Raw genomic sequence first — 13,506 nt, forward strand, 5'->3', positions numbered from 1 at the left:
ACAACAATTCTCACTTCACATGGGGTATTGCTTGCTGAGCTGTTTAACGTGAAATACCAACGTGAACTAATAAAATTGACAAAAAGTAATTTGTGGTAACAAGTAAGGACTACCCAAAATGGGTAAGAAGAAGTCTGCCATGGGGCTCGGGAGATCGTTGATAAAGGAGAGACTCAACGCAGGCCGAGGCAACAAGAGGGGCGATACTTGGGTAACGTTAATTACGTTTTACATTTTACCTTTTAGCAGACGCTCTTATCCAGAGCGACTTACAGTGAGTGCATACATTTTTTATTTTCATACTGGCCCCCCGTGGGAATCGAACCCACAACCCTGGCGATGCAAGCGCCATGCTCTACCAACTGAGCTACACGGGACGCTACGTTAGCTAACTGTTATGTTGATAATGGCATCAGCAAGTTAGTTAGCTTAACCTATAGCTAGGCCTACCTCCAACTAAGGGTTCTAGCCTGTTCTGACTTCTAGCTAGTTAGTTAGCAGAGTAAAGTAAAACATTTGAGAAAAAGCAGGATTTGGTGAATACTGCTCTCCTGTAAATAAAGTAACACGTCTTGTTTTAATGGTCGTCTGTCTTGTTAGCTAGCTAACTACAGTAGCTAGCAATACAACTTGCTGATGATTAAACGTGATATCACATTGCCAGCTCCACACCAGTGAACTGAACGATGGCTACGATTGGGGTCGTCTCAACCTGCAGTCAGTGACTGAACAGAGCTCTATGGATGACTTCCTTGCAACTGCAGAAATGGCTGGGACTGAGTTTGTTGCAGGTAAATACTCCATTGCATTGACCTGACAAGTGATCCTTGAAACTGTCCTCTACCAGGGGTGTATTCATTCCGCCAATTATTTTGCAGTACGTTTCTTTAAACGGAAGCTAACGTAACTGAGAGGGAACTACCTGAATTTGTCCAATATAAACTAGAAACTGTTTCCCCAGCGGTGTATTCATTAGTCGGATTCCGTTGCAAAATATTTTGTCTGTTGCAAAACGTTTGCAACAGAAAACTATTTACTCCAAAAGGAAAACATTTTGCAACGAAAATAGTTTCTATTGGACAAATTCAGGTAGGTCGCTCCCCGTTTCGTTCCATTTACTTCTGTTTTGGTTCTTAGAGTTTTTGTAACAGACCAAATGTTTTGCAATGGAATCCGACTAATGAATACACCCCAGAACTTGCCTCTTTGGACTGGATTGCCAGGATGCAACTGATGGATGAAATGTTTCCCCAGAAAAGCTCAACATCAAGTTCGTGCCAGCTGAAGCTCGGGCAGGATTACTGACAGCCGAGGAGACAGCAAAGCTGAAGAAGCTGCACGAAGAGAACAAACAACTCCTCAGAATTCCACGAAGGTGCAGTAAGGGTCCTTGCTACCTGGGATCCATGGGAAGTCCCAATTCTGACGTTATCCTATTAAAGTTGACATTTTAAATGGTTAGGTTTAGGAAAGGGTTAAGATTAGGGTTTAGGGTAGGGACGTCCCAAGGATTACCGATAGCACTAACCGTGCAGTAAACACAGTGACATTACTTCCAAATGTTTTTTCATGTCCTCTTTCTAGTTGTCTTAGTAGTAGGGATTGTGCTGATATTGCATTGCCTCTGATGTTCCATTACTGTATCTTCTTTGTCTTGTCATGTTGCAGGCCTCACTGGGATGAGAGCACCAGTCCAGAGGTCCTCCAGCAGACAGAGAGAGACAGCTTCTTGGAGTGGAGACGAGAACTGGCACTGTATGAAACCCACTACAATCACAACACTTACCCCCCCATCAATTGAATAGGATCTCATTGTTTTGATGTTATAGATTGTGTGCCTTTAGTAACACTGTTTTCTTTCAGCAGTGCCCTAAAGTTGATCTATTTTGTTTCATAGACTTGAAGAGGAGCAGAAAATGTTTCTCACCCCTTTTGAGAGGAATTTGGATTTCTGGAGACAGCTCTGGAGAGTGATTGAGAGGAGGTAGGATTCAGAGCTGCTGTGTCTCATGACTGATTGTGTCCTGTGTCAGCTGTTCAGTGCCTTGTATGATGGTGGAAATGTGAATTTTCCTATGCAGTGACATCGTTGTTCAGATCGTTGATGCCAGAAACCCTTTGCTGTTTCGTTGCCCTGACCTGGTAAGTAAAGTGCCTAAGGGCGCAGCCAAACTAGCCCGTTGATTTGATCCACTGTTCTAATTTGGTGTCCGTTCTCCACGGATCAGTCTGGCCAAAGGCTGTCAAACAATTGAGGCCAATTTTTCATGGATGGGGGATGGCATTGCCAGGTGGGGGAATCCGCCCCACCAAACTGATAGTCGGGGAAACACTGCAGCATTTCACCCATTGATCTTCATGGTTCCTGTAGGAGTGCTATGTCAAGGAGGTGTCCCGGGACAAGGTGAACTTGCTGCTGGTGAACAAAGCTGACCTGCTGACCCGGGAGCAGCGGAGGATCTGGGCCAGATATTTCCAGAGAGAGGGCCTCCGCGCTGTGTTCTGGTCTGCACTGGTGGAGAATGAGAGGCTGGAGGCAGAGGAGAAGGTGAGGAGTCATTCACATTTTAATTGGAAGGGCTGGTCTTAGATGGCCTGGTTAAACCAGACTGAACGCTGTGCTCATCATTGTTTAACTTATGCCTGGTATACTTTTTTGACTGATGAAAGATGAGTTGTCAGGCTTCTCCTCTTCAGACCTCACAGTGATATCTTCCCTTGTTCATTCTCCAAAGGGAATGGAAGTGGAAGAGCAGGAGGATGAAAAGAGCGACGCAGAAAATGAAGACGAGGGAATGCCAGACAACAACAATGTGAGCCGAAGACAGGAGGTAGAGGATAACAAGGATGAGAAAGAGAGCGAGGAGGACGAGGAAGAAGATGAGGAGAGTGATATGGATGAGAAGCAGCAGAGAGGGGAGCAGTTTAAAGACTGTGTAGCAGAGGGAGACTGGCAGACCTGCTCAGAGGCATCAGAGGGTGAGGAAGCAGATGACGAAGACAGTATAGACGGCTCCACCCACGGCTCCTCCTCCTTCCACAACTCCAGTCGCCTGCTGACCAAAGACGAGCTGCTGGCCATATTTAAGGCTGCTCATGATGGGCCAACGTTGAAAGAGGGCGAGCTCACAGTGGGGCTGGTGAGTACACACACTGGACATCAATAGGCTTCAATACTAGGTTATGTTTAAGCAATAAGGCACGAGGGGGTGTGGTATATGGCCAATATATTACGGCTAAGAGCTGTTACGCACAACGCAACGTGGAGTGCCTGGATACAGCCCTTAGGCGTGGTATATTGGCCATATACCACAAACCCCCGAGGTGCCTTATTGCTATTGTGGTCCTCTGTAGCTCAGCTGGTAGAGCACGGCGCTTGTAACGCCAAGGTAGTGGGTTCGATCCCCGGGACCACCCATACACAAAAAAAATGTATGCACGCATGACTGTAAGTCGCTTTGGATAAAAGCGTCTGCTAAATGGCTTATTATTATTATTATAAACTGGTTGCCAACGTAATTAGAACATTAAAAATAAATGTTTTGTCATACCCGTGATATACTGATATACCACGGTTTTCAGCCAATCAGCATTCAGTGCTCGAACCACCCAGTTTATAATACTCTTTATATTACTACAGGAATCATTTACGAAGTAGGAGAACAGGTCTTGTGTTAGGAGAATTGAGATCACTCCAATCTGCTCTCTAAACAGGTGGGGTATCCCAATGTGGGAAAAAGTTCCACCATCAACACCATTCTGAGAAATAAGAAGGTGTCCGTCTCAGTCACGCCTGGGCACACCAAGCACTTTCAGGTAAAGAACTGCTCTCTGATCTAGCCTGCTTGACCTCTAAAAATTTGTGCCTTTGTTACAATAATAAAGCATTCAAATGTGTATGTACTCCTGATGTACTGACCTGTTGCAACCTCTACAACCACTGTGATTATTATTTGACCCTGCTGGTCATCTATGAACGTTTGAACATCTGGCCTTAATGGCCATGTACTGTTATAATCTCCACCCGGCACAGCCAGAAGGGGACTGACCACCCCTCAAAGCATGGTTCCTGTGGTCCTCTGTAGCTCAGCTGGTAGAGCACAGCGCTTGTAACGCCAAGGTAGTGGGTTCGATCCCCGGGACCACCCATACACAAAAAAAATGTATGCACGCATGACTGTAAGTCGCTTTGGATAAAAGCGTCTGCTAAATGGCATATTATTATATTATATTATATTATGGTTCCTCTCTAGGTTTCTTCCTAGGTTTCTGCCTGTCTAGGGAGTTTTTCCTAGCCACCGTGCTTCTACATCTGCATTGCTTGCTGTTTGGGGTTTTAGGCTGGGTTTCTGCATAGCACTTTGTGACATCTGCTGATGTAAAAAGGGCTTTATAAATACATTTGATTGATTGTGTGTTCTAGACGCTGTACGTGGAGCCAGGTCTGTGTCTGTGTGACTGCCCCGGCCTGGTCATGCCCTCCTTTGTGGCCACTAAAGCTGAGATGATCTGCTGTGGGATCCTGCCCATCGACCAGATAAGAGACCATGTGCCTGCCATCTCCCTCATATCCTTCACTTACCAACCCTGCAAACTGCTTGTCTGTTAACTTATGGGTGTAGAAGAGTCATATTTATTGTCCCTATCAGTAGATAATACTGGAGATTTGTTTTTCTAAAATACTTTTTAATTCACAGCTATATCTCTTTTTTTCAGTTGGACCAAAGTGGAGCTGCATACTATTATCATTTCACATTACAAAAATACAGCTAAATTCAGAGGCCTAATCGTTTCACTCGGGTAAAGGATTTTTCAGAAGTTTGATTGGGTGTTTAGTGTGGTTAAGGCCTTAACAGACTGCTCACGTGTGTCAGACTATTCCTCGAGATGTGCTAGAGGGCACTTATGGCATCAACATCATCCGCCCGCGAGAGGACGAGGACCCCGACCGCATACCCAACTATGAGGAGCTACTGATGGCCTACGGATGTGAGACCATAAACCCTGTCCTTATATAGTACAGTACAGTGTAGAACAACAGACACAGCACAACAGAAGCCATATGATAGTGATGGAGTCAGAGCAAGCCGTTGACACTGTCCTGCTCTCTTTCAGACATGAGGGGCTTCATGACAACACACGGACAGCCTGACCAGTCGAGATCAGCCCGCTACATCCTCAAGGACTACGTCGTTGTAAGTTAACCCTCCTCCTTCCGCCATCAAATGCATTCTCTTGATGTAAAATGGTGGTTAATTAGGCAGAATAGTCAAATTGTTTAGTCTGTAGACCTACACTGAACAAAAATATATAATGCAACATGTAAAGTGCTGGTCCCATGTTTCATGAGCTGAAATAAAAGATCCCAGAAAAGTTCTAAATGCACAAAAAGCTTATTTCTCTCAAATGTTGTGCACACATTTGTTTACATCCCTGTTAGTGAGCATTTTATCCTTTGTCAAGATAATCCATCCACCTGACAGGTGTGTCATATCGAGAAGCTGATTAAACAGCATGATCATTACAAAGGTGTACCTTGTGCTCGGGACAATAAAAGCCCACTCTAAAATGTGCAGTTTTGTCACACAACACAATGCCACAGATGTCTCAAGTTTTGAGGGAGTGCAATTGGCATGCTAACAGAAGGAATGTCCACCAGAGCTGTTGCCAGAGAATTTAATGTTAATTTCTCTACCATAAGCTGCCTCCAACGTCATTTTAGAGAATTTGGCAGTACGTCCAACCCGCCTCACAACCGCAGACCACGTGTAAACATGCCAGCCCAGGACCTCCACATCCAGCTTCTTCACATGTGGGATCGTCGGGGGGTGGGGCCTGACTCCCAAGTGGCTGTGCCCCTGCTGAGTCATGTGAAATTCATAGATTGGGCCTAATGAAGTTAGTTCATATAAGGAAATCAGTCAATTGAAATAACTCATCAAAATCTTTGAAATTGTTGCGTTTATATTTTTGTTCAGTATAAATTCAGTAGTAGTAATGGGAGAGGAAGCACCACTAACTGGTTCTTTCTGACCATCCCCAGGGGAAACTGCTGTACTGCCACCCTCCTCCCCACATCAGTGCTGTAGACTTCCAGCCCCAGCACAGCAAGTTCCAGTCCGGAGATGCAGACGGTGAATACTCCAAGACAGGCAACAAACAGAGCAAAGTCAAGAGACATGAGAATCTGGTGGACAAGAACTTCTTCCATCAGGTACAATAGAAGGCAACTCCACAGAAATTACTTTAATATGCCACTGGCAGAGATTGACACCAAACTCATGCCACATTGTTGTGCATTTTGTTCCAGGAGAATGTTCGAGCACTCACCAAGGGGGTCCAGTCTTACATGGGCTACAAGCTAGGCAGCATAGGCCAGCGTGAACAGGTAGGTCAGGGGCAACCTGGCACGGAACAGCCTGTGGTCAAACCCTGGAAGAAGCATGGCAACAGGAACAAGAAAGAGAAAGTACGCCGACTCACCAAGCACTTGGATGCTTGAAGAACATCTATAAACTGTTAGAAATCGCTGATAGTTTGGAGTGGAATGGAGTGTTAACCCCCAAAGGACTTTCCAATGCAATTCCACAGGAATTGGTGTTTGTTGTATGTAGATACTGGTCAACAACAGTAACCTCCATTGCATTTTGCAATATGGAGAACCAGGGATAGGTTGTGAATTAACTTATCATGCATTGCATTGATGATACATTCCACTATTTGATTATGATTGAGTTGTGCAACAAATCTTACAGAAGTTATGAGTGTAGCTACCAGAGCAGAATTGGGGTCAACTCAATTCCTGGAATTTTAGCAACTTAGGAATTGAATGGAATTGAGCCTTACTCCAGATAAAATGTATTGCTAAGGAGATCAATCAGTCAAGATTTATTTGGTTATGTGTTTGTTACATATACAGGAAGGTGCAAACTATTGTACTTTACATAGATAATGAACTACAGATAACTGCCTAAATAAAGGAAACACCAACATAGGGCATTGGGCCACCACGAGCCAGAACAGCTTCAAGTGTCTGGAACTCTATTGAAAGGATGCAATGCCAGAATCTCCCATAAGTGTTAAATTGGGTTGAGATCTGGTGACTGGGACGGCCTTGCGATATGGTTTACATCATTTTCATGCTCATCAAACCATTCAGTGACCACTCAAGTCCTGTGGATGGGGGCATTGTCATCCTATGGGGTAGCCAAAATAATAGCCTGCCCAACGTTTGTATACTTTACCCTAAGCATGATGGGATGTTAATTGCTTAATTAACTCAGGAACCACACCTGTGTGGAAGCACCTGCTTCCAATATACTTTGTCCCTCATTTACTCAAGTGCTTCCATTATTTTGGCAGTAGTTGGATTCCCTAAGATTTAGAACCAACTGCTACTCTGCGATAAATGTCTGATGCAATAACAATTGTGTAATATCCCTGATTAAATAATTATCTTTCAGATGGTTTTCAAATGTTACTTTGTGGTGTTTTTGGCTCTCTCGTGAGTGTTTCTAATATTTGCCCTGATTATGTGCCCAATGTACCCTCAAACTGCCACAACAGAGGCCTCAATGAGGTAGGCCTACTTGAAGCTGACCTACATTTTCTCTCTGAGAAATTCCTTTCATCTTTCAGTGTAGGGCTACAGCAGAAATTAGGAAAGGTGTTCTTTGGTTTGCAATTGATTTGCTTTGTTGCACATGATGTCCAAAGAAAGGTACATAAAATTGACCTAATAAATTATTTTAAAAATGTGACTCATATTAATGAAAATTAAATTGGATCAGCTCGAGTGTATTTATAACTCAAATTTGGTCAAATAAATTAAGAATTGAGTAAGGGCATCATCATGTCAATCTCATTCTAATCTACATGGAAATATGTTTAAATTTGAATAACCAGGCAGCGCTTTTGTGAAGTAAATTTGCATGCCATCAGGGCACAATTGCCCACACCTTTTACATAGGTCCGTGCTATCCGTGATTCTTGGGATGTCTTTACCCCCATTTAAGGTCAAATTTTAAATGGTTAGCCAAGGGTTTAGGGTAGGGACGTCCCAAGGATCCCGGATAGCACATACAATTGTACATACCTGTGCTGGGCTCCACGTATTTGCCAATTGCCATTCCAAATATTTTTTAGGACAATGTTGCCACAGTTTAGCGATATGGGAGAGGATACACAGTGTCACAAATGGACAGAGCAGAAAGCCTTTGGTTTGAAGTCTTGGTGGCACCTGACATATCAACCTGTTTTTCAAACCGACAAAGTTTGCATCCCGACCTGACTCAGCTGTTTGGCGGTGCTTTTGATAATAGCATGTTTTATGTGAGTAGGCCTGTGGGTAATTACGCATTTAAACATGGAGTAATTGCATTTTATGTAATGTACATACACAAAATAGTCCAAATTGGTGAAGTGAAATGAAAAAAACAACTTGTTTCGAAAAATTCTAAAAAAGAAATAACGGGAAAGTGGTGCGTGCATATGTATTCACCCCCTTTGCTATGAAGCCCCTAAATAAGATCTGGTGCAACCAATTACCTTCAGAAGTCACATAATTAGTTAAATAAAGTCCACCTGTGTGCAATCTAAGTGTCACATGATCTGTCACATGATCTCAGTATATATACACCTGTTCTGAAAGGCCCCAGAGTCTGCAACACCACTAGGCAAGGGGCACCACCAAGCAAGCGGCACCATGAAGACCAAGGAGCTCTCCAAACAGGTCAGGGACAAAGTTGTGGAGAGGTACAGATCATAGTTGGGTTATAAAAAAATATCTGAAACTTTGAACATCCCACAGAGGACCATTAAATCCATTATTAAAAAATGGAAAGAATATGACACCACAACAAACCTGCCAAGAGAGGGCCGCCCACCAAAACTCACGGACCAGGCAAGGAGGGCATTAATCAGAGAGGCAACAAAGAGACCAAAGATAACCCTGAAGGAGCTGCAAAGCTCCACAGCGGAGATTGGAGTATCTGTCCATCTGTCCACCACTTTAAGCCGTACACTCCACAGAGCTGGGCTTTACGGAAGAGTGGCCAGAAAAAAGCCATTGCTTAAAGAAAAAAATAAGCAAACACGTTTGGTGTTCGCCAAAAGGCATGTGGGAGACTCCCCAAACATATGGAAGAAGGTACCCTGAGAACACCATCCCCACAGTGAAGCATGGTGGTGGCAGCATCATGCTGTGGGGATGTTTTTCATCGGCAGGGACTGGGAAACTGGTCAGAATTGAAGGAATGATGGATGGCGCTAAATACAGGGAAATTATTGAGGGATATCTGTTTCAGTCTTCCAGAGATTTGAGACTGGGACGGAGGTTCACCTTCCAGTAGGACAATGACCCTAAGCATACTGCTAAAGCAACACTTGAGTGGTTTAAAGGGAAACATTTAAATGTCTTGGAATGGCCTAGTCAAAGCCCAGACCTCAATCCAAGTGAGAATCTGTGGTATGACTTAAAGATTGCTGTACATCAGCGGTACCCATCCAACTTGAAGGAGCTGGAACAGTTTTGCCTTGAAGAATGGGCAAAAATCCCAGTGACTAGATGTGCCAAGCTTATAGAGACATACCACAAGAGACTTGCAGCTGTAATTGCTGCAAAAGGTGGCTCTACAAAGTATTGATTTTGGGGAGGTGAATAGTTATGCACGCTCAAGTTTTCTGTTTTTTTGTCTTATTTCTTGTTTGTTTCACAATAAAAAATATTTTGCATCTTCAAAGTGGTAGGCATGTTGTGTAAATCAAATGATACAAACCCCCCAAAAAAATCAATTTTAATTCCAGGGTGTAAGGCAACAAAAAAGGAAAAAGGCCAAGGGGGGTGAATACTTTCGCAAGCCACTGTAGGTGCAGGAGCTCCACAATATTTTGAACGAATATTCAATAAGAGGTGCAGGAGCTCAAGCAGCTCCAGTGATTCAACTCCCAAGTCAAGCACTGTCATGTTTAGGATACTTGTAGTTGTTTTACTTAACTTTTATCTGCAACGCTTGTTCTAGGCTGGTATGTCAGAGATGCAGAGTGCGGGGCAGGAATTCAGGCGAGGAGGCAGCCTGTGCCCTCTGTTTCCTTGGCCATTTATGTAGCACTGTCGGGGTGTTTCTCTCCAATCAGCTGGCTCTTCAGTTGACAAGACAATTTATGCTGTTATAGATTAGAGTTATAGTTCATATAAGGAAATCAGTCAATTGAAATAAATTCATTAGGTCCTAATCTATGTATTTCACATGACTGGGAATACAGATATGCATCTGCTGGTCACAGATGCCTTAGAAAAAAGGTAGTGGCGTGGATCAGAAAACCAGTCAGTATCTGGTGTGACCACCATTTGCCTCATGCAGCATGACACATCTCCTTCGCTTAGAGTTGATCAGGCTGTTGATTGTGGCCTGTGGAATGTTGTCCCACTCCTCTTCAATGGCTGTGCGAAGTTGCTGGATATTGGCGGGAACTGGAACACGCTGTCGTACACGTCAGTCCAGAGAATTCCAAATGTGCTCAATGTGTGTCATGTCTGGTGAGTATGCAGGCCATGGAAGAACTGGGACATTTTCAGCTTCCAGGAATTGTGTACAGATCCTTGCGACATGGGGCCGTACATTATCATGCTGAAACATGAGGTGATGCCGGCGGATGAATGGCACGACAATGGACCTCAAGATCTTGTCACAATATCTCTGTGCATTCAAATTGCCATAGATAAGATGCAATTGTGTTTGTTGACCGTAGCTTATGCCTGCCCATACCATAACCCCACCGCCACCATGGGGCACTCTGTTCATAACGTTGACATCAGCAAACCACTCGCCCACACGATGCCATACACGTGGTCTGCGGTTGTGAGGCAGGTTGGACGTACTACCAAATTATCTAAAACGATGTTGGAGGTGGCTTAGAGAAATGAACATTCAATTCTCTGGCAACAGCTCTGGTGGACATTCTTGCAGTCAGTATGCCAATTGCACACTCCCTCAAAACATGAGACATCTGTGGTGTTGTGTGACAACTGCACATTTTAGAATGGCCTTTTATTGTCCCCAGTACAAGGTGCACCTGTGTAATGATCATGCTTCTTCATATGCCACACCTGTCAGGTGGATTAATTATCTTGGCGAAGGAGAAATGCTCACTAACAGGGATGTAAACAAATTTGCGCCCAACATTTTATAGAAATACGCTTTTTGTGTGTATGGAACATTTTGGGGATCTTTTATTTCAGCTCATGAAACATGGGACCGTTGCGATTATATTTTTGTTCCGTGTATTTCCAGAACATGTATGGGCCTATACTATATAAGGTTATGATTACCTGCTACATCCATCCATTAATAGTTTTATGGCAGCTGTGGAAGTTGTTCATTTCATCTCCATCCTCTTCCCTATATGTTCTGTGTTGCAACAGAGGGGGGTAGGACAGCACTGAGGTCCTGGGTTATGTTCTTGGTTTGCTCTTTTTTGTGATTGCCTGGACCTCCAAGTTCCGTGCCTTCTCCAGAGCAGTAAGTGACATCCCATCATAGTTCATGTCTGAGTTGCCATACTTGGATGTATTGTCACAACAGGCCCTCAAAGTCAAGTGTTATGTAGTGAAAACCTGCAACACAACATGACATAATGCTCACTGCAACACTACATAATGCTCTCAGCACTTTAACCTCTTCATTGATCTTTTAGCGCAGAGGGGAGATGAGTTCAAGGGCAAGTGTTCTCAGGGGTGCAGTGCTCTCTGGCCAGTGCCCTATACTCCTCGGCCATATTGCTCCACGACACCCAGTATGAGTTTGTACTGAGAGCCATGCCTTGGCTACTGGCATCAACGTGCTGTGCAGCCCTGGATCTTGCTGTATCCTTCTCCAGCTTATGAATATGTAACCTCGTCTCCAGGCTCGAGAGAGCTGGCTGGTGGGCGAGATTAATGAATATGTGAATAGAACTTCTAATTGAATTGAACCCCAACCATGTTGTCATTTCTGTCTTGACTCTGTGGTCAGGTTGTGTTCCTGTCCTGGTGCAGGAAGGGTACCACTCAGCAGCAGCCTGGAAGGGGTTCTCCAGACACAGTCTCCTAGGGGGCTTCTCTCCCCCACTCAGCATAACCCCAGAGGGAAGACTAAGAAAAACAGCCAGTAAGCCTTGAGTCCTGTCTACACATGCCTAGGTTAAGGAGATGGACTCAATGCCTGACAGTGTTGTATATGTGCTTTTATAGAAAGTATTGGAATGAAAGAGCAAATAAAGTTCTTTAAGCTAGAGAATAAAAGACTCAATGGCAGATTTTTGAGAACTCCCCTTTAAGTTGCTCTTTCATTCCTGTTCTGGCTTTGCCTCATACAGTATTTGATAATCATCTTTAAACACAGCTCTCTTTCCTCATGTGAGTTGGGCTTGGATGGCTCTCCTCTCCGTGTTCCCTCCAATAAAAAAAATCTCAACAAGATGGCTGATATGCGATATTACATGGATGTCAACATTCAACCAGTACGAAATGTGAGGGTAAAGACGTCTTTAGAACATTTCAGGTGTGTCTGAAGGAGGTGACTCTGTCCAGGGAAGCAGGTGTGTCAGAGAGCCATCCCCTCAGGAGGACCATGAGGGGGGTGAGAGTGGACGAACCCTGCACCTCAGAAACGTTCTCCGACTCGTCATCCCTCAACTCTGATCTGGAGGTCAGATCCCAACGGATCCTTACATCTTCCTCACATCCTTTATCAACAACCTTACTATCGTGTAAAATCATCTTCTACAGCAACATTTTGCCCAATATGGTTAAGTTCTTCTGAGTTTAATAGTGAAGTTTAGTATGAGATGGTAAAGAGATGTGAACTGTTAAACCATTTTCTGCCACAAGATGGTGATAGTATGTGAAGAATGGTTGAACACTTGTTGCTTTGGATTCATCTACGCATCAGGGAAGCCTATTATTTTCAGTCTTAACACATTGTAGGCCCTGCCCATTACCAAGTAAAAATCAAGACCTTTACCCGCAAGGTCTTCTGAAGTGCTTTGCTTGGTAACTTAGTATGTTTATTTAACGTTACTTCTTTATGCTCAGGCCTTCCCATGTGAACTCACTATTATGGTGCAGTGAAAGTCCACTCAAGGGTCGTTTCATATGAATTCTATCACTTTCTGACTGCACCCCTTTTGATTTGAACAAAACCTTCCATACATGTTTGCCCATGGTAGAAGTGGTCAAAAAGCGACTTTTTGGACCTGAATGCCAAAACATTCAGGAGACAGAGGTGCTCAAAGTTGACCCATTTTGCATACCTACCATTAGACATCCATGTCTTCGTCACTGAAAAATATAACTGACGTTAAAAGAAAAAAAAAATACATCGTTTTTTATATCAAACTCAACCGTTTATCTAAACTCAGATTTGTCACATTTTCACATTGTAGCTTAGACCCTAATTTATCTGAGGTGTTTACAGGGCTGGTTCCAGGCAGAAGCGACATAACCGGTAGCGTAGGGCACCCGGCCCC

General features: G+C 43.9%; 1 protein-coding gene and 1 pseudogene across 2 annotated transcripts in view; both read left to right on the top strand.

The window, feature by feature from the left end:
* On the top strand, positions 1-7,462 carry LOC311137734 (large subunit GTPase 1 homolog). The gene is made up of 14 exons (XM_084172299.1): positions 1-211; positions 665-791; positions 1,255-1,375; positions 1,669-1,755; positions 1,898-1,984; positions 2,082-2,142; positions 2,372-2,548; positions 2,736-3,140; positions 3,715-3,816; positions 4,424-4,567; positions 4,866-4,989; positions 5,116-5,195; positions 6,044-6,214; positions 6,311-7,462. The coding sequence occupies exons 1-14, from the start codon at positions 119-121 to the stop codon at positions 6,500-6,502; spliced, it is 1,971 nt and encodes a 656-aa protein (XP_084028425.1). The 5' UTR covers positions 1-118; the 3' UTR covers positions 6,503-7,462.
* An 860-nt stretch (positions 7,463-8,322) lies between these two features.
* Positions 8,323-13,506, top strand: part of LOC311137553 (transmembrane protein 44-like) — a 40,608-nt pseudogene continuing 35,424 nt past the window's right edge. The window contains exons 1-6 of the transcript in view: positions 8,323-8,331; positions 11,433-11,519; positions 11,695-11,863; positions 12,012-12,146; positions 12,381-12,507; positions 12,540-12,686. The product of the transcript in view is annotated as a transmembrane protein 44-like (transcript). The remainder of the gene's footprint in view (positions 8,332-11,432; positions 11,520-11,694; positions 11,864-12,011; positions 12,147-12,380; positions 12,508-12,539; positions 12,687-13,506) is intronic.

This window comes from Coregonus lavaretus (genome assembly GCF_964263955.1).
Source record: "Coregonus lavaretus genome assembly, chromosome: 11".
Lineage (NCBI taxonomy): Eukaryota > Metazoa > Chordata > Actinopteri > Salmoniformes > Salmonidae > Coregonus > Coregonus lavaretus.

Bases quoted from the DNA above. Each gene is read 5' to 3' on its own strand.
- LOC311137734 (XM_084172299.1), top strand. From the start codon at position 119: ATGGGTAAGAAGAAGTCTGCCATGGGGCTCGGGAGATCGTTGATAAAG. The intron at 792-1,254 runs GTAAATACTCCA...ATGTTTCCCCAG, and splicing joins TGGGACTGAGTTTGTTGCAG to AAAAGCTCAACATCAAGTTC. The intron at 2,143-2,371 runs GTAAGTAAAGTG...TGGTTCCTGTAG, and splicing joins TGTTTCGTTGCCCTGACCTG to GAGTGCTATGTCAAGGAGGT.